The 25,650-nt window shown below is 49.0% G+C and overlaps 1 protein-coding gene across 26 annotated transcripts in view; it reads left to right on the forward strand.

Annotated features, from left to right (window-relative positions):
• CAMK2G (calcium/calmodulin dependent protein kinase II gamma) overlaps positions 1-25,650 on the forward strand; it is a 277,514-nt gene that overhangs the window by 241,654 nt on the left and 10,210 nt on the right. For 5 of the 26 annotated variants that reach the window (XM_077346147.1, XM_077346146.1, XM_077346151.1 and 2 more), the window contains 5 exons: positions 14,708-14,776; positions 15,916-15,960; positions 19,736-19,784; positions 21,634-21,747; positions 23,196-23,327. In XM_077346147.1, coding sequence (XP_077202262.1) covers positions 14,708-14,776; positions 15,916-15,960; positions 19,736-19,784; positions 21,634-21,747; positions 23,196-23,327 — 409 coding nt within the window. The remainder of the gene's footprint in view (positions 1-14,707; positions 14,777-15,915; positions 15,961-19,735; positions 19,785-21,633; positions 21,748-23,195; positions 23,328-25,650) is intronic. The other 21 variants (XM_077346149.1, XM_077346150.1, XM_077346153.1 and 18 more) reach the window with 7 other exon arrangements.

Raw genomic sequence — 25,650 nt, forward strand, 5'->3', positions numbered from 1 at the left:
TAGGAAAAACCAAGTACACCAATGGGGGGGGGGGGCTTGTCTTGGCAGTAGCATGTGTGAAAAGGATCTAGGAGTCTTAGTAGACCATACATTGAACATGAGTCAGCAGTGTGACTCAGTGGCTAAGAAGGAAAATGGGATTTTGCTTGTATTAAATGGAGTATCATGTCCAGATCATGGGAGGTGATGCTCCCACTGTACTCTGCTCTGATTCGGCCTCACTTGGAACACTGTGTTCAGTTTTGGTCACCCCAGTTGAAGAGGGATGTTGAGAAACTGGAACGTGTCCAGAGGAGGGCAACAGAAATGGTGAGTGGTTTGGAGACCAGGACATATGAAAAAAGGTTGGGGGAGCTTGGTCTGTTTAGCCTAAAGAGGAGACGACTGAGAGGGGATCTGATAAGTATCTTCAAGTATTTAAAAGGGTGCCATATAGAAGATGGAGCAGAATTGTTCTCTCTTGTCCCAGAGGGACAGACCAGAACGAATGGGATGAAATTAATTCAAAAGAAATTCTATCTAAATATCCAGAGGTTCCTGACAGTTAGAGCAGTTTCTCAGTGGAACAGGCTTCCTCGGGAGGTGGTGGGTACTCCATCTTTGAAATTTTTAAACAGAGGCTAGATAGAATCATAGATTTGGAAGGGGCCATACAGGCCATCTAGTCCAATCCCCTGCTCAGAACTGCACACAGTACTCCAGGTGTGGTCTGACCAGTGACATAAACAATGGGACTATGACATCTTGTGATTTTGATGTGATGCCCCTGTTGATACACCCCAAAATGGCATTTGCCTTTTTTACCGCTGCATCACACTGCCTGCTCATGTTTAGTTTACAATCCACAAGTACCCCAAGGTCTCGTTCACACACAGTGTTACCTAGAAGCGTATCCCCCATCCAGTAGGCATGCTTTTCATTTTTCTGACCCAGATGCAGAACTTTACACTTATCTTTATTAAATTGCATCTCATTTGCCCATTTTTCCATTGTGTTCTGATCTCGTTGAACTCTGTCTCTATCTTCCGGAGTATTTGCCAGTCCTCCCAATTTGGTGTCATCTGCAAACTTGATGAGTAGTCCCTCCACCCCCTCATCTAGATCATTAATAAATATGTTAAAAAGTACCGGGCCGAGCACAAAGCCCTGAGGTATGCCGCTACTCACCTCTCTCTAGTCTGATGAATCACCATTCACAACAATGGCCATCTGACGGCTGATTCTGTGAAGGCAAAGGGGTAGCCTTCACAGTAGATGAGCGATAGGGATGTGGGTGTCCTGCATAGTGCAGGGGGTTGGACTAGATGACCCATGAAGTACCTTTCAACTCTATGGTTCTATGATTTTAACCCAATTTATAGAAGCCCAGCAGAGGCTAGGAAGCCATCCTGGGGGAAGTACCTCCAACCTTCCTCACGCAGCCCAGTGGAGCATTTTTAAACATGGCACCAGTGCATGTACAGAGAACACCATACTACCAGTGCCGTTTTTTAGGGACAAAATCAGATGGTCCTGGCCTGGCCTTGGCCATCCTGTACTTACCCCTGGAACTACCCTCCACCCACACTCACCCACAGGAACAGCAGTCCCAGGCCACCATTTCTGTGTACCCTGCCAACAACTATGATGACCGGTTAAAAGGAGGGGGAGGCTTGTTAATGAAGCTTCCAACTTCCAACTCTATGATTCTATGATTGTATGATTCTATAAGCAATTCAGCCGTACAGGAGGATTCGGTCTTGTCAGGGGGGGAGGGTTTTTCCATTGCTGGCCAAAAGGGCAGGGCTGACTGCAACCAGTGACTCTGGAGGGCCAACAACAAGACAGAAAGGTCAGGGCCTTCCTCTGATACAATCATAGAGTTGGAAGGTATAGAATCATAGAATCATAAAATCATAGAGTTGGAAGGGGCCATACAGGCCATCTAGGCCAACCCCCTGCTCAACGCAGGATAAGCCCAGAGCATCCTAAAGCATCCAAGAAAAGTGTGTATCCAACCTTTGCTTGAAGACTGCCAGTGAGGGGGAGCTCACCACCTCCTTAGGCAGCCTATTCCATTGCTGAACTCCTCTGACTGTGAAAATTTTTTCCTGATATCTAGCCTATATCGTTGTACTTGTAGTTTAAACCCATTACTGCGCGTCCTTTCCTCTGCAGCCAACGGAAACAGCATCCTGCCCACCTCCAAGTGACAACCTTTCAAATACTTAAAGAGGGCTATCGTGTCCCCTCTCAACCTCCTTTTCTCCAGGCTGAACATTCCCAAGTCCCTCAACCTATCTTGATAGGGCTTGGTCCCTTGGTACAGACAGGGTCATCTAGTCCAACCCCTGAACAATGCAGGAAATTCACAACTACCTGCCCACCCACAATGTCTCCCCCCCCCAAAAAAAAAAACAGAATTCCTGGACAGTCTGGTCTGGAGAAAATTGTCTTATAACACCAAAGTCGCAATCAGCATTTCCCTGAACAAGCAAGAAAGGGCTACAGGAGCCAGACTCAGGCCCATTCTGCTCCTGATTAATATAGTACAATGCTTACCTTCTGCAGATGCCATATTTTTGGCGTTTTGCACAACGTCACCAACATCCAGCATCCAAGCAGCAAACCGGTAGCTACATCCTCCATTTTAAAGAGCTAGCTGGGGAATCTATGTCCACAGCATTCCCCTGATCCAGCAAGGTAGTCACTTTCTTAAAAAAAGAGAGAGAGATAAGGTTAGTCTGACATGATTTGTTTTTGAGAAAGCCATGCTGACTCTTAGTAATCACAGCCAACTGCTCTAGCTGCTCAAGGACTGACTGTTTGATTATTTATTCTAAAATTTTGCCAGCTATAGATGTCAAGCTGACGGGTCGGTATTAACCCAGGCCCTCCTTTTCCCCCTTCTTGAAGATGGAGAAAACATTTGCCCACCTCCAATCTTCTGGCATTTCACCTGTTCTCTTGGAGATTATTTTTGAATTGTCAAATTGTCAAAAAAATGGACAGAGGCTCAGAAATTACATCTACAAGTTCTTTTAGTACCCCTGGATGTAATTAATCTGGCCCAGAGGACTTAGTTTCATTTAAGAAAACTAGAAGAAATTAGAAGCACTACAGTGATCCTGTGCTTCAGTTCCCATCTTTCATCATGTGATATGATTTTTGCCAATCTGAGAATGATTCCCGTCACAAGAGAAGACTGTTGAGAAGTAGGAATTGGGTAGTGTACTCCTCTCTTCATCATTTGTTACAATTTCTTGTCCATACAATGGTCCTACCATGTCCTTACTCTGTTTCTTACTTTGAACATAACTAAAGAACCCTTTTTTGTTCTGTTTAGCATTTATCGCTAGCCTAAGCTCATTCTGAGCTTTAGCTTTTCTAACACGCTTCCTACAAGCATTGGTTATCTGTCCCTCTTAATAAAACAATAAGAAGGGTTGGGGTGGGCTGAGTCTGGGATCAAAACAACTGGATTGGCCCCTTGGCCCCAGACTGACAAGCCCTTACCAGGACAGACCAGAGTTCCAGGGCTTGGACAGGCTGCACCAGCCCTTTTCAACCCAAGGTTGTCCTAACTGTCAAGTCCAACTGTATATTTATTTATTTATTTATTTAATTAATCAATTAATTAATTAATTAATTAATTAATTATATACCACCCTCCCTGGGGGCTCAGGGCGGTTTACATAATAACATAAGAACAATACATGGAACACTGAGTCTCAATATATTGCCTCAGAACCCTGACAGAGCTGGCAGGAGGCTGCAGAGTGCGCTCCCTCCCCCTCCCCTCAGGCCTGCTGCGAAGGAGCCTCTGACAGGACCTGACTGAGGGGAGGGAGGCATTTCCGAGAGCAACACAGGGGAGCCTGAGGGCCTTCCTTTTGAGGGGGGGACTTTCCCCTTCTGCCAAACAGTTGCCTGACAGGGAGGCCACAGAAAAGCCCCTTCTCACTTAAAATACTGCTCTGGCCGGGGGTTAGACACAGCCAAGCCATGTGTCTTTCTTCTTTGCAACTCTCTGCAGATTTGAGGCCTACTGCACAGCGATATTCTGCAGACGAAACTTGATGCTTTTGCAGAGTTTCTTCTGTCTCCTGTTTCATCTGCACAACAATCCTGTGCAGTAGGCCTCAAGTCTTTAAATTCAACAACAGCCTGTGTGGGAAGCCTTAAATGTTTCTTCTCTACCACAACCCTGTCCAAAGTAGCCCTTTCTGCCTGGGGAACTAAGCTGTAATTCCAGGAGCTCTCCATGCCTGGAATTAACCTTGGCCTGGCAAATAAAAAACAGTATAAAAAACCTTACTAAGGTCAAGACGGCTGTGCACAGTCTTCCTCTTAGGATTGCCAGCTTCCATGTGAGGCTCTCTATCCCCAACTCCCTCATGGGGAGTCTGCTATGGGAAGAAGAAGGGAAGACGATTGGAAAATGCTTTGAGACACCTGAGGCCTGCTGGGTCACTGCGGCCCATTCCCAGTTCTCTCAGACCTCTCACAGCCCCACATAACTCACAGGTTGACTATTATGGGGAGACGAAGGGAAAAGGTGTTTATAAACCGCTTTGAGACTCCTTTGGGTAGTAAGCATGAAAGAAGCATGTGGGCACATAGCATTTTATCAACAGTGAAAAAATGGAGAAGGAACAGGGTGGACACCTGTGTACTGTGACTACCCCATGTGTATTAGGGCAGAGGGGGGGCATTTCGGTGTCTGTGGCCTAATTCACACAAGAAGGGAAATCACGCAGAACTGGGAGGAATTGGTTGCCATGTAATCTTCCCCTAAGAAGAGTCTCCAGTCTGATTTTCCCTTCACATATCTGAAGACATGGCTCTGGAAAGCTCATCTGTAACCACTATGACACAATTCCCAAAGGTCAGCCCTGTCCCACACTCAATGAACCTTCCAAACCACAGGTTCTTGACACCCATGCCCTCATTTGCCACCATGCCACCATAAGCTCCCACACAATGCACACATTCAACCCTATGCCCTTACAGACTGGACAACTCCTCCCCTTCCTCTTCCCACTGCCAAGCTCTAGCGTCCGTTGTATTCTTGGATACAACAGGCTTTGCCCCTAGTTTATTTATATTCATCCTTGGTTATAAGATCCTACTTCCATTTTCTAAATGCACTTTTTTATTACTCAAATAAAAAATGACAAATAATGTTGCCACGTGAGACTGGCTTCACACTCAAAAAATTCAGGAGGGTGAGAAGCTGTGGCTCGGCGGTAGAGCATCTGCTTGGCATGCAGAAGGTTCAAGGTTCAATCCCTGACATCTACAGTGGAAGGACTCAGCTGGTATGGAGTGGGTGTCTGGCTTCCACCACCCTGACTTCAGGTGGGACTCTGGAGAGCTGCTGTCTGTCTGAGTAGACAATACTAACTTTGATGTATCCAGGGTCTGATTCAGTATCAAGCTGTTTCATGTATGTTCATGTGCAGGAGTGATTTCCCACAGCTCATCGCACCCCACCCCAGAATCAAGCCCTTTGCTGTTGCATTGGGGTCAGAAGGCTGCCTAATTCAGCCAGCCACTGCTGATGCTAGCAAAGAGGCCTCAGGTCCTCAGGCAGTAGAGGCAGGGGCCGATGAGTCAGCCACTCTGTGATATGCTTTTAATTGCACATAAAAAGATGGTGTCACTCCTGGGTAGTTTCCATCTTGACAAACTGAGGTATCTTTCCTGGATCCTTCCAAGCCTGGTTGGTTAGGATCACTTTTGCTGACACCACTGCCTGTATCTGCGGGCTTTGAATATTTTAGTGGGCCTCCTGAAATCTGCCTGAGCACCAAAGCAGGGTGGGAGCTGTTCCAACCCCATGCCCTGCCCCTCAGCCTGCCTTCTTCACCACAAAGGATGAAACTGCCTTGGGAGAGACCACTATTGCTCCCTCGCCTAGAGGGCACTCGGCAGACCACATCCTCCACCCAGCCACTTAGATGATCTGTGTTGCTATAATTGTTCCTCAGGATGGTGAGATGCTATAGTCAGCATAGAGGAGATCTTTGCAAGCCCTTGGAGCATCTGTGGGCTGTCCTGATGAATACATGTCTATACGAGGTGACATTTTGGGAGTCGCATCAGCTGATGATATACTGGCATTGACAGCTAAGATTTATTTATTTATCACCTGGCATGTGGGTCATGTAGCCAGGAGATCCTAGGATTGTCTGACAGTCAGGCACAGCCTGCCCTTGCATCATGACCCCTAGTATTCCTTGGAAGTCTCTCCCATCCAAGTGCTAGCTGGGGTGGACTCTGCTTAGCATCTGAAATGCCAGGGCTATCCAGGTCAAGTACAGTTCAGGAACTGAAACAAGAAGAGCACACGCTCAGCTCTTGATCACAGTGGTCTTTTGCCAGTTCCTTTCCAACAGACACCTGAAAATACTGAAGAAGAAAAATAGTTGGTTCTTCGATGCTGCTTTTGACTTCCAGATGGAGTCTCCAAGCGCCTTCTTTTTCCTCTCCCCACCACAGACAGGAGCTCATTTCACCAGATTGAAGCCAGGTCCAGAAAGGCCCTGGCCTGGTCGAGGCCAAACGAATGTCCTGGGGGTCTGGGACCCCCAGCAGATTCATACCCATAGAGCAAAGAGCCCTGGGCATAAGGAGATAGGCAGTATAGCCTTAAAGGTCAAAACCAAAACCTTTAACTTGATCCAGAAGCAAACCGGTAACCAATGCAGCTATTGCATTACTGGCTGGATATGGGCCCTCCAAGATGTCTTAGTGAGGACCCCTCCAACTGCATTCTGTGCCAGTTGAAATTTCTGGGTCAAAGACAAGGCCCACGTAGAGCGAGTTTTAAAAATCTAGTCTGAAAGTGACTGTTGCATGGATCACTGTGGCCAAATGCTCCAAAGGCAGGTAGGGCACTAGTAGTTGTGCTTGGCGGAGATGGAAAAATGCCATTTGAGCTACTTTTGTGATCTGAGCCTCCATTGAAAGAAAGGTATCAAAGATCACCCCCAAATTCCTGGCAACCAGTGCAGCTGCTAATTGCACCCCATCCAGGCAGGGGAGATGCACTTCCTGATCCTGCCCCCTTCTTCCCAGCCACAGGACCTTTCTCTTGGAGGGGTTGAGTTTTAGATGTCTCTGCCTGAGCCATCCAACCACGGCTTCCAAACAGCTGGCAAATTTATTGTGGGGGGGGGGGGTGTCCGGCTGGCCAGCCATCAGGAAGTAGAGCTGGGTGTCATGCACATATTGGTGCCAACCCAGCCCAAAGCCCCTTACCAGCTGGGCTAGAGGGTGCATATAGATGTTTAAAATTATGAGTATCACCCCCTGAGGTACTCCACATGAGAGCACAAAGGGGTGAGATAACATCTCCCCCACTGCAACTCTCTGAGTCTGGTTCCGGAAAAGGGAGACCAGACATTTCAGCCGTCTCCCAAACTCCATTCCCAACAAGATGGTGGGCTAACCGTGGTGGACCACATCAAATGTGGCCGACATCTAAAAGTATGAGTATGGCCGAACCTTCCCGGTCCTGCTGGCGTTGGATATCATCTGTCAGTGTGACCAATGCAGTCTCTACCCCGTGGCCAGGATGGAAGCCAGACTGGTATGGATTTAGGTCTGAAGTTTCCTTCGAAAATGCTAGGAGCTGAACCACTGTGGCGCGCTCAACCACCTTTGCCAGGAAGGCAAAATGAGAAACCAGGCAATAGTTGGAGGGTCCCACGGGTCCAGCAATGGTTTCTTTGAGAGCGGGCATACCACTGCCTCCTTGAGTCCCTTGGGGGATTCCCCTGAGATTCGCTGGTCACCCTATTTGAGCAGCCCAGACGAGCAGGAATCTAAGGGGCATGTGGTCGCTCTCAGTGAAACCAGCAGTTGTCAGTGCTGTGGTGAGCCCAATGTCACCCAGCTGGCTGCATGTGGAGGAAGAGCCGAGAATCAAACCCGGCACTCCAGATTAGAAGCTGCCACTCTTAATCACAACACCAAGCTGTCTTTCTTTTTCTGAAATGGGCAGTTACTTCTTTCTCAAGAAACTGGGGAGCCGGTTTGACTGGCTAGTCCCATAGCACCTCCCTGCCTTCATGCTGGGTGAATGCCCTCGCCCCCATTCAGTGCCATGTAATCACGGTGATATAAATGTCATCCAGAAGCAGGGAACACTTGATTTCCTGCCTCTCTGGGAAGGCCTGAGCCATGCTGGACTGGGTAGAACCCCTGTCTTCTGTCAAGAAGTCCATCCACGTGGTGTCTGTCATGGTTGCTGGCTGTGCTCAGGGTGCTGGTGGTTTGCCAGGTGGCTGTCTGGGTGTGTCCATTAGCACAATGGCACTGCTTTCCTTGCAGCTGCCCTCTCTTTTGTCACCCCCCACCCTGGCTGTTTGTCTGCTGCTATCATCACTGCTTCCCATGGGCAAAAGGCACAAGAGTTAGAAGACTTTTGCATTTCGGCAGAGATGCCTTTGGTGCCTGCCATGTCATGAAGAGAGACGACTGCTTGGATCTGATCTCAGCAGAGCAAAGAGGAGATGCTATGCAAGTGATTCAATGCTTGACAAGTTTAGTGTCCTAACTGTGACATTTTTCTCTTGTCCAGTAGTTTAAAAAACGAAGTTTGCAGGTTGCAGGTACAAAACAAATCATAACCTGCAACTTATCAGTTACTTCATGCCAAGCCAGGACCTCCCATCTAGTACTGGTGGCTACTGTGCAGGTACAAAGCTACTTGACTTGGTGCAGAAGACAAACTTTGGGGGAAACCTTCCAGTGAGGAACTCACCTTGCATGTGAGGAAGTATGTTAGTCTAGTGACTGTGTCAGCTAAGAAGAGGCATCTCGCAATGGGATTTCTTGCGCCTTATGGGGCTCTGAGGGCAGATCCCTTATGGGGATCTGAGTGCATAATTTGATACAGCCTTGGAAGAGAAGTTCAGGACACAACACTTGTTCAAGGGTGTCACGGGAAGAAACTCGAAACAAGTGGATGGCACAAACAGATGTCTGATCTCCCATGCCTCCCTTTAAAGGAGGGTCCCGGAGCAGAGGGCAGGGCTTAGGCAGGCACACTCACAGTTCTTGAGTCGATGCATGGACCACACAAGCCTGGTGTCCTTCATGCTCCAACAATGGCTAAATACATTTCACCTGCCCACATGGAGGCTGGGCTGCACTGGCTTAAATACATGAGTTGCACTGCTAAGGTTCTGGCTGTTTTCTTTTTGCAGTTTGTGAACTAGGAAGCATACATGCTGCAGTGCAGAATGGCCATGCAGATTCTACATTCTGCTGAAAAGTATTGTTGAGGACCTCAGGTTCCCCACAATATCTACCAGCTCCCGAGGAAGTGAGTTGGGATTGTGTCCTTCTGCTGCTCACAGCTTAAAATTCCTTCTGGATTTCTGCAGACTGTTTCCGGCAGCTTTCTGCTCAAAGGATCTCATAGGCACAAACCTGTTCTACGAAGGGACTGTCAGTTCTGCCTGGGGAGAGCAGAGTGTCCTCCTGAGAGGACTCAGATAACCTCTGGGCCATTCCGCCCTCGTCCAAAATAGCACAATGGTTACAAATTGAAATTGCTACAGTTTTGCCATTATGCACAACGTCATTGACAATCTGCAACACTCCTGAAACCGATCCGCAAAAGGCGCTTCGTTGTAGTGCTTTCAGGGAAATCCCAAAAAGTGGATTCACCCTCCGGAAAGTGCTACACTCCTGCAACCAATCTGCAACACTAGCGGAAAAGTTCTGTGCGTTACCATTGTTGCGGTTTCTGCAAAGTCCCTCCCCCTGGCTCTCTCCTCTGATCTTCCGGCGAAGCGATCGCCATTTTTTTTCCCCCGAGCGAGCGGAGATCAACGCGCCGGCAAGCCTTCGTTTACCCAGTGAGGCTTCCCCGGCTGCAGTCCCTCTGTTTAAAGTCACCAAGCACAAGCAACACAGAGACCCGTTTGCTGGTTTATTTTCCCTTTATTTTTCACACTATTTTCGGCCGAAAATCGCGCCCGTGAGGAGGGGGTATTTTTTTTTCACTCGGGGGGAGCGTGGCAATGGCAGCTCAAACACCGCCTGCTACCTGGATGGGTCTCTCCGTTGCAACGAATCAATGCAGATTCGTTGCAACGTGTGTGTGTGTGTGTTTTAAAACTTCCTTAAAGGGAAAGGGGCTGTTTGGGAGCATGATAACGGCCGCCCATTGGCTGCTTGATGGCCAGGGGCAGGACACAGCTCGGCTATATTGCTTCCTGGCTAGCAATTTTTGCCGAGACTGGAAACCTGTGGGAAACGATAGAAACACAACTGGATTCCACTACAAAGGCAGGTATGCATAATGACGAATTCCACTATTTAAAATGGCGATTTTTCGTTCCGCAAACAATTTGCAACATGGATCCCAGTGCGGAATGGCCCTCTGAGTTTGCCAGATGGCAAGAGTATCCTGAAGGAATTACAGTTCACTCCATTTTGTAGTTGACCCCCTTTGTGCCTTACTTTCATCACAGTGAAATCAATAAGGTCACATTGTGGTCTCCTGTATGTCATGCGATGGCATAAAATGGATGCATTCACCCCAACAGCTGTGACACTTGAGAGTAGGATGCTGCCAAGGGTACTACCTCCTGCCCTCTCCTGGTTTCTCAACTGCATGCTCCTTTATGCATCGTGAAGGCTGTGAAGGGTCATGAATTCTTCCCCTCTCTGCCTTTGGGAGGGCGCCCCCACACATACTTCTGGGCTCATGGATTGAAGGGCTCTAGTCTGGGAGGGCAGAGTGTTCCAGCCCCCACTCCCTACTCCGGTATACGAAAGCAGGAACTTATGGGAAGCTGTTAAGATGATACAGATACAATGTCCTTCACCATCATAATCACTGTCCTCTGCTGCTTTCCAGAGGGGAGGAAACCCTGGCATGGCGAGTTAGCATTTTCATTTTGTCTATAATAAGTAATGCTTTGATTAGATGTCTCTCCCAACAGGCACTGAACATCTGAAGTCTTTATCAAAACTGCCTCTTGTCTCACTTGTCTGCATTGGAGTTCTGCATCTTCACTTCCAATTATCAAATCAGGACTCCAGGACTTCAGTGTGCAGATGCACCCTTGGCCACCCTGCCGCCATATTGTTGGTGTGTGTGCTAGTGGCATATGAGGTAGAGCTGCCTGCTTGCCCTCTTTCACATGCCCTAATGGTACACTCAGCCTTCTTGCTTGTTCTCTGTGTGATTCTTATGTTTGCGCTGACTTCCTTGCTGTCCAGGTCAGCAGTTCAGTTGGTGCTTTAAGTTTAGCATGGTGGTTCAATGCTAATCTTAAAAGAGCCCATTAGGTTGTATGGGAGCCACAGACCAGAGGAAGTCTCCCACCTTCTTTGGCAGTCAGCTCTAAGGTGTGCCTAAGTCTTGTGTGATGTCTTGTGTGATGATGAGTATGCTATTGAACACACCACCCCATGGCAAGTTTTGATGCAGAGTTTTCACGCAGATTGCTTTAAAATATGCAGTGTTTTTATTAAGGAAGGAGAATATTTGTACTGTAAAAATGGGGAAGAAAAGTCAGCTTGTAGAAATCCTGCAAGCAACCTCATCCAAACTATGAGGGTCTGATCTCAAGGATTCCACCTCTGTTAGTGGGACAAAGGGGGCCAGGGCATGGGCTAATCATCCGGGGCTTCTGTTGGGGAAGGGATTCTCTGACTGCTTGTGTCTCCTGCAGTGTACTCAGTGATGGCAAAGATGCCAAAAATATATGCATGCATGCATGTATGTAAGTGTGTATGTTGTGGGTGTAGGTGCAGGTGTCTCCCTGTACATAGACATCTCATAGAATCATAGAGTTGGAAGGGGCCATACAGGCCATCTAGTCCAACCCCCTGCTCAACACAGGATCAGCCCAAAGCATCCTAAAGCATCCAAGAGAAGTGTGTATCCAACCTTTGCTTGAAGACTGCCAGTGAGGGGGAGCTCACCACCTCCTTAGGCAGCCTAATCCACTGCTGAACTACTCTGACTGTGAAATTTTTTTCCTGATATTTAGCCTATATCGTTGTAGTTTTAACACATTACTGTGCATCCTTTCCTCTGCAGCCAACGGGAACAGCATCCTGCCCTCCTCCAAGTGACAACCTTTCAAATACTTAAAGAGGACTATCATGTCCCCTCTCAACCTCCTTTTCTCCAGGCTGAACATTCCCAAGTCCCTCAACCTATCTTCATAGGGCTTGGTCCCTTGGCCCCAGATCATCCTCGTCGCTCTCCTCTGTACCCTTTCAATTTTATCTACGTCCTTCTTGAAGTGAGGCCTCCAGAACTGCACACAGTACTCCAGGTGTGGTCTGACCAGTGCCGTATACAATGGGACTATGACATCTTGTGATTTTGATGTGATGCCCCTGTTGATACAGTCCAAAATGGCGTTCGCCTTTTTTATCGCTGCATCACACTGCCTGCTCATGTTTAGTTTACAATCCACAAGTACCCCAAGGTCTCGTTCACACACAGTGTTACCTAGAAGCGTATCCCCCATCCAGTAGGCATGCTTTTCGTTTTTCTGACCCAGATGCAGAACTTTACACTTATCTTTATTAAATTGCATCTTGTTCTCATTTGCCCATTTTTCCATTGGGTTCAGATCTCGTTGAACTCTGTCTCTATCTTCCAGAGTATTTGCCAGTCCTCCCAATTTAGTGACATCTGCAAACTTGATGAGTAGTCCCTCTACCCCCTCATCTAGATCATTAATAAATATGTTAAAAAGTACCGGGCCGAGCACCGAGCCCTGAGGTACCCCGCTACTCACCTCCCTCTAGTTTGATGAAACACCATTGACAACAACTCTTTGAGTGCGGTTCTCTATCCACCTAACTATCTGAAAATCCAGATTTCAGTCCTTCAATTTATCCATCAGAACATCATGGGGAACCTTGTCAAAAGCTTTACTAAAATCCAAGTAAACGACATCAACCGAATTTCCACGATCCAGCAAACCTGTTACTTGGTCAAAAAAGGAAACCAGGTTGGTCTGACAGCACCTGTTGGAGACAAATCCATGCTGACTTCCTTGGATCACCAAATTGTCCTCCAGATGTTTGCAGATCGCTCCCTTTAATATCTGCTCCATTATCTTCCCGACAACAGAGGTCAGACTCACTGGTCTGTAGTTTCTCCGGTCAACCTCCCTTTTTTGAAGATCGGAATAACGTTTGCTCTCTCGTCTGTAGAGTGCTTAGCAGCACCTCACTCCCACCTGGTCTTTTTACCTTCCCAGTTAGGTTTGTCAGAGGCATCCAGGAGATGCAGTCCTCATCTGATTTCAATGTCTTCTTTTAGCCTTTCCATTGCTCTGATTTTGTGCATGTCCATGTGCTACCCTAATCAGAGTGATGTGTAGCTAGCCAGGTTCTTAGCCTGAGGTTACTTAACAACTCCTTAGATGTGCTCCAAATGATCTTGGCTCATCAACAGACTTCTAAATCTAGTGCTTGCTAGCCAGGTATATTTGTTTGATGACTGCAAGGAGGGGAGCAGCATTTGCAGTGGATGGGCCCTTGCCAGGTGTGGAGTGGGTGTCTGGCTTCCACCACCCTGACTTCAGGCAGGAGCCTCTTGCTTGCCGGAAGAGCGCTGTGGATTGGGAGCAGCTCAGGCAGCCAACCTGCCCTATAGAACTTGGGTTAGCAGTAATGAGGAAGGGAGGGGAAGGGGGGGTTCAGGTCAAATGTTTTGGATGAAGTCAGTTTGGGTCACCATGAAGAAGAGCTGGATTTTGTACCCCACTTTTTACTACGCAAAGGAGTCTCAAAGTGGCTTATAATCTCCTCTTCCTCTCCCCACAAGAAACACTCTGTGAGGGAGGTGGGGCTGAGAGCATTGATATAGCTGCCCAGCCACCTTGAATAGACTCCTCAGCCTCTCCAGCCCAGCTAGGAATTAGCATGGATGCTGTTTCTGTTCCCTTTCCCCCTCAGGGTCTCTGGATCTATCCCATCATCACCCGGCTTTACACAACATGCTGCCCTTCATCAGGCAGGGCTCCTGCTTGCTTGGCTCAGTCAGCCCTCCCCTCACACACCCCCCCCCCCCCGCGCTGCAAGCTGCTCCTTGTCTGTCTGTTCATCCTGCCCCCTTTCTTGCTGGACTGCCATTGGATTGGTTGTCTTCCCTCCCCATCTTCATCTTCGGACAATCCCCTTTCCTCTGCTGTATATCTCCAGCTGCCCCCTACTTTGGCCTTCCACCTCCTACTCCCAGGGTGACCTGGTAGATATGCAACCATCACAGAATCACAGAATCATAGAGTTGGAAGGGGCCATACAGGCCATCTAGTCCAACCCCCTGCTCAACGCAGGATCAGCCCAAAGCATCCTAAAGCATCCAAGAAAAGTGTGTATCCAACCTTTGCTTGAAGACTGCCAGTGAGGGGGAGTTCACCACCTCCTTAGGCAGCCTATTCCACTGTTGAACTACTCTGATTGTGATTTTCCCCCCTGATATCATGCTTATATCGTTGTACTTGAAGTTTAAACCCATTACTGCGTTTCCTCTCCTCTGCAGCCAGCATAAACAGCATCCTGCCCTCCTCTAAGTAACAACCTTTCAAATACTTAAAGAGGGCTATCATGTCCCCTCTCAACCTCCTTTTCTCCAGGCTGAACATTCCCAAGTCCCTCAACCTATCTTCATAGGGCTTGATGTGATATCTTTGGTGACGAGGAAACTAAACCATCTGTTTTTCTGTCTTAGCCACAGAGCAACAACAAAGCCAGTGTAGTAAACCCCGGCAAAGACACCCCCCCAGTGCAAATGGCCATGGTATCTTTCCTAATCATTTCTTTCTCCTTGTTTTGGTTTTCCCTATTTGGCTTCCTTACTCCTGCCTGTGCTGCTCGGTGTTCCGGCTTAGCTCTGTCTGCGTTCTGCCTGGGATTCCCCTCCCCCCCCCCGCTCTCCTCCCTGGGGGGGTCTCTCTTGAGCTGGTTGCCTGAGGCTTCTCCACAAGAAGGCTGTGAGGGAAGCAGACCAGGGGGTCCTGTGGAGGAGGGGGGGTTCCCTTCCTGTACCTGGGACCACTCAGCCCAAGGACCACTCTTGCCGGCTGCGCTGAAAGAGAAGGCTGGCCGGCCAGCTGGTGAGAATGATGCTGTTATCCTGTTGCTTAAGCAAGGGCAGCTGCAGGGCCCGGGGCAAGAAGTGTGTGTGAGGGGGTGAGGGCTGGTCCCTCCCCAGGAGAGTCCAGGAAGGAATGCAGATGGAAAGAGCCGAGAGTCCAGGCAGATGCTTTTCACTCTGTGGGATGCTTCAGACGGTCTTTGTTCTCCTGGGACATTTCATAATTGGGCCCCCTCCCCCCATCACATCCTGGCAGCTGCTGTTGGGGTGCTCCACAGATACACACACAACTTGTCTTCCTGCCATTGTTTCTCCCCCCCCCCATCCCTGTGTTGCATTAGATGCCAACTGGAACTGTGAGCAGGCATTTGCAGTGGAATGCTAAGGGTCCTGGTGGCCATGTTGGGAGGGAACTTAAGACTGTCCCTCAAGAGGGAGCAAGAGCAGGCAGAACCCTTTTTGGAATGGGGCCACAGGGGCACAGCCTCACCTGGGAGGTTCTTTTGTCTCCAGAGGACCCCTCAAGGAGGAAGCCCTTCTTGCTGCCTGGCTTGCTTTCCCAACGCCCAGGATTTCTGTCTGTGCCACAGCATGGCCGAGCAGGGACCCTTCAAAGTCATGGAGGGCTTGGCAAGGTGAGGGTGGCTTTGTCTCTTTGCTGCGTGCCTCCCCCCCAGCAGCTCTGCCAGGGGGCACCCTGTTTGTGCTCCCCCCCATGCGAGGAGGGTTGGTGGTGGTTTGTTCTTGTTTGTCCATTTGCTTTCCCAACAGACACTGCGCAGAGAGAGACCAGACTTGAAGCTGGAATCTGATCCTTTTTTTTTCTATTCTCTTTCGATTAGGAGCCACAAACTACTGTTGTCCACAATGCTAATGACGGTGTGAAGGTAAGAGGCAGCTCTTCAAAGGATCTTCATATTCCCAGACTTTCTTCCCCTTTCCCATCCTCTTCCCAAAAACAGTGTTTGTCTTAGGCTAGGCCTGCATATGTTGCTGCCAGTTTGGTGCAGTGGTTAGGAGTGCGGACTTCTAATCTGGCATGCCGGGTTCGATTCTGCTCTCCTCCACATGCAACCAGCTGGGTGACCTTGGGCTCGCCACGGCACTGATAAAACTGTTCTGACCGGGCAGTGATATCAGCGCTCTCTCAGCCTCACCCACCCCACAGGGTGTCTGTTGTGGGGAGAGGAATGGGAAGGCGACTGTAAGCCGCTTTGAGCCTCCTTCGGGTAGGGAAAAGCGGCATATAAGAACCAACTCTTCTTCTTCTTCTGCAGCAGGTGTTCAGACATGATGGGCCACCTTGCTCTGCCCCTTGACAGAGGGGGAACCCTCCTTGACTAGCGAGAGGCACATGGCAGAGGCAAGGCAACACAGTTGAATAGGACCAGGAAACTACAGACCAGTGAGTCTGACCTCTGTTGTGGGGAAGATAATGGAGCAGATATTAAAGGGAGCGATCTGCAAACATCTGGAGGACAATTTGGTGATCCAAGGAAGTCAGCAGGGATTTGTCTCAAACAGGTCCTGCAAGACCAACCTGGTTTCCTTTTTTGACCAAGTAACAGGTTTGCTGGATCGGGGAAATTCGGTTGATGTCATTTACTTGGATTTTAGTAAAGCTTTTGACAAAGTTCCCCATGATGTTCTGATGGATAAGTTGAAGGACTGCAATCTGGATTTTCAGATAGTTAGGTGGATAGGGATTTGGTTAGAGAACCGCACTCAAAGAGTTGTTGTCAATGGTGTTTCATCAGACTGGAGAGAGGTGAGTAGCGGGGTACCTCAGGGCTCGGTGCTTGGCCCGGTACTTTTTAACATATTTATTAATGATCTAGATGAGGGGGTGGAGGGACTACTCATCAAGTTTGCAGATGACACCAAATTGGGAGGACTGGCAAATACTCCGGAAGATAGAGACAGAGTTCAACGAGATCTGAACACAATGGAAAAATGGGCAAATGAGAACAAGATGCAATTTAATAAAGGTAAGTGTAAAGTTCTGCATCTGGGTCAGAAAAATGAAAAGCATGCCTACTGGATGGGGGATACGCTTCTAGGTAGCACTGTGTGTGAACGAGACCTTGGGGTACCTGTGGATTGTAAACTAAACATGAGCAGGCAGTGTGATGCAGCGGTAAAAAAGGCAAATGCCATTTTGGGCTGTATCAACAGAGGCATCACATCAAAATCACAAGATGTCATAGTCCCATTGTATACGGCACTGGTCAGACCACACCTGGAGTACTGTGTGCAGTTCTGGAGGCCTCACTTCAAGAAGGACGTAGATAAAATTGAAAGGGTACAGAGGAGAGCGACAAAGATGATCTGGGGCCAAGGGACCAAGCCCTATGAAGATAGGTTGAGGGACTTGGGAATGTTCAGCCTGGAGAAAAGGAGGTTGAGAGGGACATAATAGCCCTCTTTAAGTATTTGAAAGGTTGTCACTTGGAGGAGGGCAGGATGCTGTTTCTGCTGGCTGCAGAGGAGAGGACATGCAGTAATGGGTTTAAACTTCAAGTACAACGATATAGGCTAGATATCAGGAAAAAGTTTTTCACAGTCAGAGTAGTTCAGCAGTGGAATAGGCTGCCTAAGGAGGTGGTGAGCTCCCCCTCACTGGAAGTCTTCAAGCAAAGGTTGGATACACACTTTTCTTGGATGCTTTAGGATGCTTAGGGCTAATCCTGCGTTGAGCAGGGGGTTGGACTAGATGGCCTATATGGCCCAACTCTATGATTCTATGATTCTATGACCATCCTGTACTGATCTTCTGTTTGCTCAGAGTATTTAAATGATTTAAAATGGGATCACCAGCCTTCAGCATGGAGCCGGACAGTTTGTCCTGCCACCTTATTGTGCTCCATGCATCCGCCAGGACTTAGAATGTGCGCAGACTGGCAATATTATGGACTCTCTGCTACGCACTCCGCCCTTGTGGATATGCTCCCCTTCCTGGATGTCTTGCACAGAAGGTTAACAAACTAGAGAGAGGTGTGTGGTTCCTCCTGGCGGAGACCCAAGCATTCCAAGTGAGGATGGCAGCCTTGTGCTGTGACATTTTGCACCATTCTCCCTCCCTCCTGCCTCCATCAGAGGTGTCAGAAACCTATCCCCCCTCCTCCTAATCTCTTCACAGTGTGTATGCTCCCTCCCCTGCCAGCAGCTGCCCATGTTATGGCCAGGGGAGATTCACAAAGCAAGTTCTGGTCTTTCTCTCCCCAATCTTGGACACAATCTCTGTCGCCTCACCCTTCTTGTTCAAGCCTCTTTCTTTTCATGCCACGGTTGGATTAGGTGCCATGGCACCCTGCAGCCTTGCTCGCCATGCATCTGGGCTTGTGTATAGCTGTTCCTCCCTGCTGCCACCCCACTGGCTCCATCTCAGAAGTGTCCAGGTAGCACAGGTAGCAAACAAGTCATCACTGGTTAGAAACAAGATTAAAGCCATCTGTTCTAGTACCAGGCAGAGTGCAGCCCCCATTCCCAGGCTTATCGTAGGGCACAGCGGCTGATATGAACCCAAAGCAAAAACATCTGGAGTACAGATCTGGCTGTTTGCAGCCATGGCAGTGCTGTGACTGGTCTCACAGAAATCAGAACCCAAGAGAGAAATAATCCTGACCAGGAGCCTTCCTTCCATTCATCAAAGTCCTTCCCCAGGCCAAAGACTCCTCCTGCAGCAGCAGAGGTCTTTCCTTGTTCCAGCCCACGATTTGCAGCTCATCCTCCATTTCTGCATTTACTCATTTCTTAAAACCTGTGAATAACCTTTTGAATGTATGCACGTTAAAAAAAATGAAAAAGAACAGTACTGGGGTGATCAAAAACTAAAAGCATACAAATGGGAAGAGAGGCAGATATCCATGTTACCCAGTGACCAAAACTGAAAGTGAAGCAGAATTTAAGATTGTACATTCAAATGAAAATGTCTGAATAAATGTTCAAGCTTCAGTTCTCTATCTGAGGTGGGGGGACGGAGGAGATGTTAAGGAAGCCCCTCAGTCCTTGAGAGGGTTACCATCTGGCCTGAGAAATTCATCTGGAAAGAGTTGCGCTTGGAGTTCAGCCATGTAGGGGTTTAAGAAGAAGAAGAAGAGTTGGTTCTTCTATGCTGCTTTTCACTACCCGAAGGAGGCTCAAAGCGGCTTACAGTCGCCTTCCCTTTCCTCTCCCCACAACAGACACCCTGTGGGGTGGGTGAGGCTGAGAGAGCCCTGAGATTCCTGCTCGGTAAAAGCAGTTTTATCAGTGCTGTGGAGAGCCCAAAGTCACCCAGCTGGCTGCATGTGGGGGAGGAGTGGGGAATCCAACCCGGCTCGCCAGATTAGAAGTCCGCACTCCTAACCACCACACCAAGCTGGCTTAACCCACATATTGGGCTTGGACATGAACTGGAGCAATTGACTCAGAGCTGAACATCCACATTCCAGTAGATAAGCAACCAAATTTTATAATTTTTGCACCATCTATAAGGGCTGTTCCAAATGAGTTGTGTTAACAGTAGTCAGTTCATACGGATGTCAGCATCAGGTGGTTCATAGCACTGTCCTCCCACCTTCCTCATTCCCTACCCCCGTTCCCTGTGTCCTTTTGCCTTGTCTTTTTGTCCTTGTCTTTTTGTGAGCTGATTTTTCCATTGGCCAACATTGTGCTTTGCAGGGTTCCACAGAGAGCTGCAACACGACCACTGAAGATGACGACCTGAAGGGTAGGTGCCTTGGCCATGAGCAAGCAAGAGATTCCACCTCTATGGGCAGGTGTGAAACAGGTTTCAGTGCCAGTCACAGACCCGAAGTAGCCCTCATGTTCAGGGGGAGTTGTATGGCAATAGTGAGTGCTACACCAGATATTTTCTCTAAGCTTTCCAGCTTCATGTAAGAGTTGTAACACTGCTAGGGAGCAGAGCTGGTTCTGGTGGCTTCTGAGGAAGGAAAAAGGTTCCTCACCCAACTCTCCCAATTGTTCCTCCTGGAACCCTCGGTCAGCTGGTTCACCCAGAGGTTCCGTAGGAGAAAGTGACCTCACCTGGCCTTCAGTGTAGCTACCGTGGTCAAGTGAACGGATGCACATGCCTGTGATGCAAGGGAACTCCAGTCCTGTTTTTGTAGCACAGGAGGAGAATATTTTAGGGGGTGGTGCTGTTTTCCCTTGAATAAGTTCTTTATCAGTGCGAGGTAAAAGAGAAGGTTTTTGGCCACACTGTTCTCTCCCTTTTAACCTGTCTGAAGCCAGAAGCCATGGAAGAAGGACTGTGGCTCAGTGGGAGCACCCTTGCTTGGTATGCAGAAGCTCCACGTTCAATCCCTGGTAGCACACCTGGAAAGAAAAGGATTGGGTGGAGGTGATGTGGCAGACTTCCTGTGCTGGAGAGCTGCTGACCACTGGAGTAGACAAGGCTGATTTTGATAGACCAAGAGGGATCTGATGTGGGTTAAGGCATCTCAAGGGACAGGACTGGTGGGACCCCGGCACCAAAGAACTTGCTTGTGGGGTTCAGTGAGATTCAGCCAGCAGTTGCAGTTCCACATTGCCTGGCCCTAAGCAGCTCTAGTCCAAACCGCTAGGGATGCTGTCAGCAAGGCTGGCCAAATGGAGAGCTGCTGTGCTTGGTTACAGTGCCTCAGCCTGCCAAGGCATGGAAGGGCAGGGGCATGGCTGGCTAGCTCCAAGGACTCCCCTTCTTCAGTCAGCCAGCCACAGCATTAATTTGGCCATGACCGAATGTATGCTCTTGGCTCGAGGAAGCATGCTGGTGAACTGGGCAACTCCTAGGAGGAGTTGACTGGGCTGAGAGCACCTGGAAATGGTCAGAACATGGCAAGAATCCCCAAAGTGAGCCTGGAGAAAGGGAGGGGGAGGGCTCTGTACGTTCTGCCTCGATGTTCATGCTGTAGCTTATCCATTTGCAAACACTGTGGCCCATCAAGGGGCTGTGCCTGACCAGGTACACAAGGTGCTGCAGGAGCTAATAGGCCAGGCGCTAAGGCAGTCCTTGAGCAGCAGGACTGGAGCAAGGGATGCACTCAGCGGAGGGAGCACATCAGGGCAGGCTGCTTTCCCTGAGACCTCTTGCAGGAAAACCACATGAGCCTGAATGCTGCCCAGTGTCTCCCCAGGGAGCATTTTCCCACCACACCTTGTTCTTTGCCAGGATATCCCTTGACATTCACACTTACTTCTGCTCTACAACCAACCCGTGTCACCATCCTCATGACACAAGCACAGCTTCCAGAGAAGCAGTGGGAACAGGAGCCTGTGGGCAGGCCACCCCAGCTGGCCATCTGCCTTGGGTCCCATTATGTATCTGTGGGGGAAGGAGCCCTCTTCACTAGGGTTGTGTGCTTTGGCGTCCGAAGTGGCCGTTCCAGGCCGAAGCAGCCAGCGGCTCTTCGCCCTTGGCTATGCAGATGAATTGCTTGGCTTGATATTTCTACCAAGCATTATGGTTGCTTTGATGTCTTGTTTTGTTTCATTTACTAAATGTGCATTTTTTTTGTTTGTGTGTATATGTATGTTGTGTCTGTTTTCCCCTTGATTTTAATTCCATGCCATCCAAGCTCCCCCTCTCTCCATCGGGGACAGCAGTCCAATGCTTGAAGGACGGAGTCACTCGGAGAGCAAGCCCCAGGCCGAGTCCCTGCCATCCCAGCTCTCCCTCTGTTCCTCAGCCAGTAAGTCCTTTCGTGGCAGCCCTTTTGGGCTTCCACACACACTCCCTGCCGCTTGCACCACCTCTAGGTCTGCCTCTCCTCCCCGGATACTGACTCTCATTTCCCAGGCTACCAATATTTAATCGTATTCACTTTTCCTCCTAGAACTCTCCTTGCCCCATGCAACACTTCCCAAAAGTGCTTCTCCCCTTCCTCTTCACTTACTCCCCTAAAGAAAGCAAAAATTGCATCCAGCTGACTTCACCCTCTCGCTTTCCTTGATCAGGTGCCGTCATTTTTTCCTTGTGATTTTCTTTTCATTTTTTTATTGTACATGTTTTTTGATTATGTGAATCTTTGGCAAAGGTATACTTCTGTGACTGTCTGCCACCGTTTTTGGGTGGGAGCATAATACTCTTCTACTGTTGTACAATTTTAATATTCTCAGACAGATGACCGAGAATCTCCCCTGAGTGACAGGGAGAAGATAGCAGTCGGGGCCATTGTGGGCTGTTTCTCCTGCTACCCCATTTCTGAAAGTAAAGCATCTATGTAGGAAGACTCAAAAAGCCCTGCAGTTGGATCCAGACTCACAGGAGGTGTTTCCTTCACCAGAACAGCATTCCCCCCACCCCTCCCCCGCCATCCACCAATCTCACTGAAAGGTGGGCTGTGGCCATAGTGGGAGGGGGACTGGCAGAAAGGTCACCCTTATTCCCTTAGCAGAAAACATGATGGCAGTTTCATTTCTTTTGCTCTGATTTTTTGGACTGGTACTGTGGCTTCCTAGCTGTATATCTGGGGTGACGTGCGCATAATGCCATCCCTGACAAGCCAGCTGGCATGCCATCTTTTTCTAGCACAAAGGTTGGATTCTGTGCAGAACAAGTATACGTCATGTTAACGACTTCCGTTTCCTTTTCCTATCTTGCTGTCCAATGGCCCTCCTGCTGGGAGGGATGCTTTCAACTTTGATTTGGGGAAGGAAAGGTATGGCCAGGCCTGAACCAGGGAAGGGGACCCTCCCCTGAGCTCAGCAACTCATGGGCAGAAGGGACCAAATCTCAGCAAAAGGAGGGAATGGTAGCCTCAGTTCCAAACAATTGTGAATCCTCTTCTGCCCCTACCTACCCCTCTGGAGGCAGAAATCCCATCCGAGAGTGTCAGGAGACTCGCTTTTCTCCTGCGGCTTGCTCTGGTGTGGCAGACCTTGATTTGGAGTGGGGGGTTTGTTCATAGCCCCTCTCACCTCCTCCGAGCCTTGCTGCGCCCCAAAGGGTTGCCCTCCAAGGCACCCTCACTAGTCAGCATTGAGCACCAGGGACTATCCATGTGCTGCTGGGGACGGGGGGTGAGGTTTATGTATGTGCAAATGGCTTTGTGTGTGCGTGCGCACATGTGTGTGTACATTCGATGCAATCCTTAGTTCGCTTCTGATTTTTCTTTTAATGCTTGCGTTTGTTTTGCAGCAACTGCCACACAGTCTTGTGAAGAGAAACATCTTGCCTGGGACAGCCCAGGGCAAACGGTGGAGTTGGATCGTGCTCAATCGGAGCCTGACCTAACTCCAGTAGTCCCCTTTATGCTTAACAGTCCGCCATGTAAGTTAGCCATTGCTGAGCCACAGCAGCAGGAGTAGAACCCCCTCCGTACTGGGGCCCTTGTAGGTCTGCCTTTGCTTCCTCCTGCTCCCTGTCATTTCTTCAAGGGATATATGTTCCTTTCCTCCTCCCCACACTTTCTGGCTGCTGGGGCTGGCAGATGAAGGGGAGGGGCAGCCACTTTCTGAGGCACCCAATTGGCCAGGAATCCCCCTCCATCCTAGCTGCCATTTGTTTCAAGGAGGCTTCTGGAAAGCTCCTGGGTGGTTGGTCTTTCTGTTGGCATGACAGACAACTGAGGCAGACTGACACACTAGACTGCACTCCTGAAAGATCTGCAAGTCTGTCACTTAGAGGAGGGCAGGAAGCTGTTCCTGTGGGTAAACCCAAAAATGGGTTTAAATTCCAGGTAGAAGGATTATGGCTGGATATTAGAAGGAATATTTTTACAATAAGAGTAGTTCAGCCGTGGAATGGGGAGGTGGGGAGCTCCCCCTCACTGGCGGTCTTTGAGCAGCAGCTGGACAGATACTTCTCCTGGATGCTTTAGGCTGACCCAGCATTGATCAGGGGGTGGACTAAGTGGCCTTTTGGGACCCTTCCAACTCTAGGATTCTATGATGGCTACAGCATAGACTGCTTTTAAAAAAGGATTAGATAGATTTCATGGAGTATAGGTCTGTCTGTGGCTACTAGCTATGGTGATTAAGGGGAACCTCCATGTTGAGTAGAGCCTCTTGTGGCGCAGAGTGGTAAGGCAGCTGTCTGAAAGCTTTGCCCATGAGACTGGGAGTTCGATCCCAGCAGCCGGCTCAAGGTTGACTCAGCCTTCCATCCTTCCGAGGTCGGTAAAATGAGTACCCAGCTTGCTGGGGGGTAAAACGGTAATGACTGGGGAAGGCCCTGGCAAACCACCCCGTATTGAGTCTGCCATGAAAACGCTAGAGGGCGTCACCCCAAGGGTCAGACATGACTCGGTGCTTGCCCAGGGGAAACCTTTACCTTTACCTTTTACCATGTTGAGTAGGAGTAAACCTCTTAATCCCAGTGCCAGGAGTCAATACCAGGGGAAAGCCTTAGCCTCTGTGCCTTGGTTGGCCCTCCAGAGGAACTGCTTGGCTTCTGTGTGAGACAGGATGCTGGACTAGATGGACCCTCACTAGTCTGAACCAGTAGGGCTCTCCTTAGCCCAAATCTCCTTTGCTGCAGCTTGTCTCAATTAGTCTGACTCCTCTTACTGAAGATGTCTGAAATCACATCCTCTCCCTTGTCCTTTTGGTGTGGTATTAGAAAGTGGCAGTCCTGTCACCTTGTAAGTGTCTCTTCTCTCATGTAGAGGTTCCCAGTTCCTTTAGCCTCTCCTTAGAGACCATGCTCTTCCAGCCTACTCACCTGTAGGGATGTGCACAAACTACAAAATTCCAGTTTGATGTGTTCCTGAATTGGACCCAAACCCAGGTGACCCCCCCCCCAAAAAAAATGAATTGGTCTGAAGTAGCTTGCAGCCATTTCAGCCTGACAGCTCAGAGGCCTGCAGGTCCCATCATCAGGCCCAAAGGGCTGCAAGACTTTTCAGAGTGCTGGATTGTTCCAGCTTGCAACCATTTCAGCCTGACTGTTGAGTGCACACACCTGTCTGCTGTCAGCTGGGTGCCAGCCAATCCCCCAAACCAAACTGGACAAAGGTCCATGAAATGTTTTGGGGAGGCACCATCCCTAACCCTTGGTTCAAAAGGCAGAACTGGGACATTTTCATCAGAAAATTTGATTTGTGCCCCTGTTTAGGCCCCCATCCCTTTTTGTCCCATGCTGGGCTCTTTCTAGGCTATTTGTATCCTTCCTCAATTGTGTCTCAAACTGAACCCAGCACTCCAGGTGGGGCCTAATCAAAGTTCTCCAGCAGGACCAATACCTCATGTAGCCTCAGCATGACACTTCTGCTAATGCAGCCAAAGATTAGGCTTTTTGTACCCCTGCTTCAAGTGGGGGACTCATATTAAGCTTATGATCCTTTAGAATATGTGAGTCCTTTTCCTAGGTGGTTCCACACAGCCAGGTTTCACCCTTCTGAGAATTATATACCTGTTTTGTACTAACCAAGTGCAACACTTTAAACTGGTCCCTATTAAATTCCATTTTATTTACCTAGCCCCAATCCTCTGTCCTCTACAAGTCCAGCAGCATCCCATTCCTGTCCTCTAAGATATTAGCTACCCCCTCCCCATTTAGTACCTTGATGAGCAAATGTTGAACTCCTTCCTTTAAGCAGCGCTGGGCTGAAAATTGAATCTGGAGGGCTCCCCATTTACTGCCCCCTTCCAGG

This window comes from Paroedura picta, chromosome 7 (assembly GCF_049243985.1).
Source record: "Paroedura picta isolate Pp20150507F chromosome 7, Ppicta_v3.0, whole genome shotgun sequence".
Lineage (NCBI taxonomy): Eukaryota > Metazoa > Chordata > Lepidosauria > Squamata > Gekkonidae > Paroedura > Paroedura picta.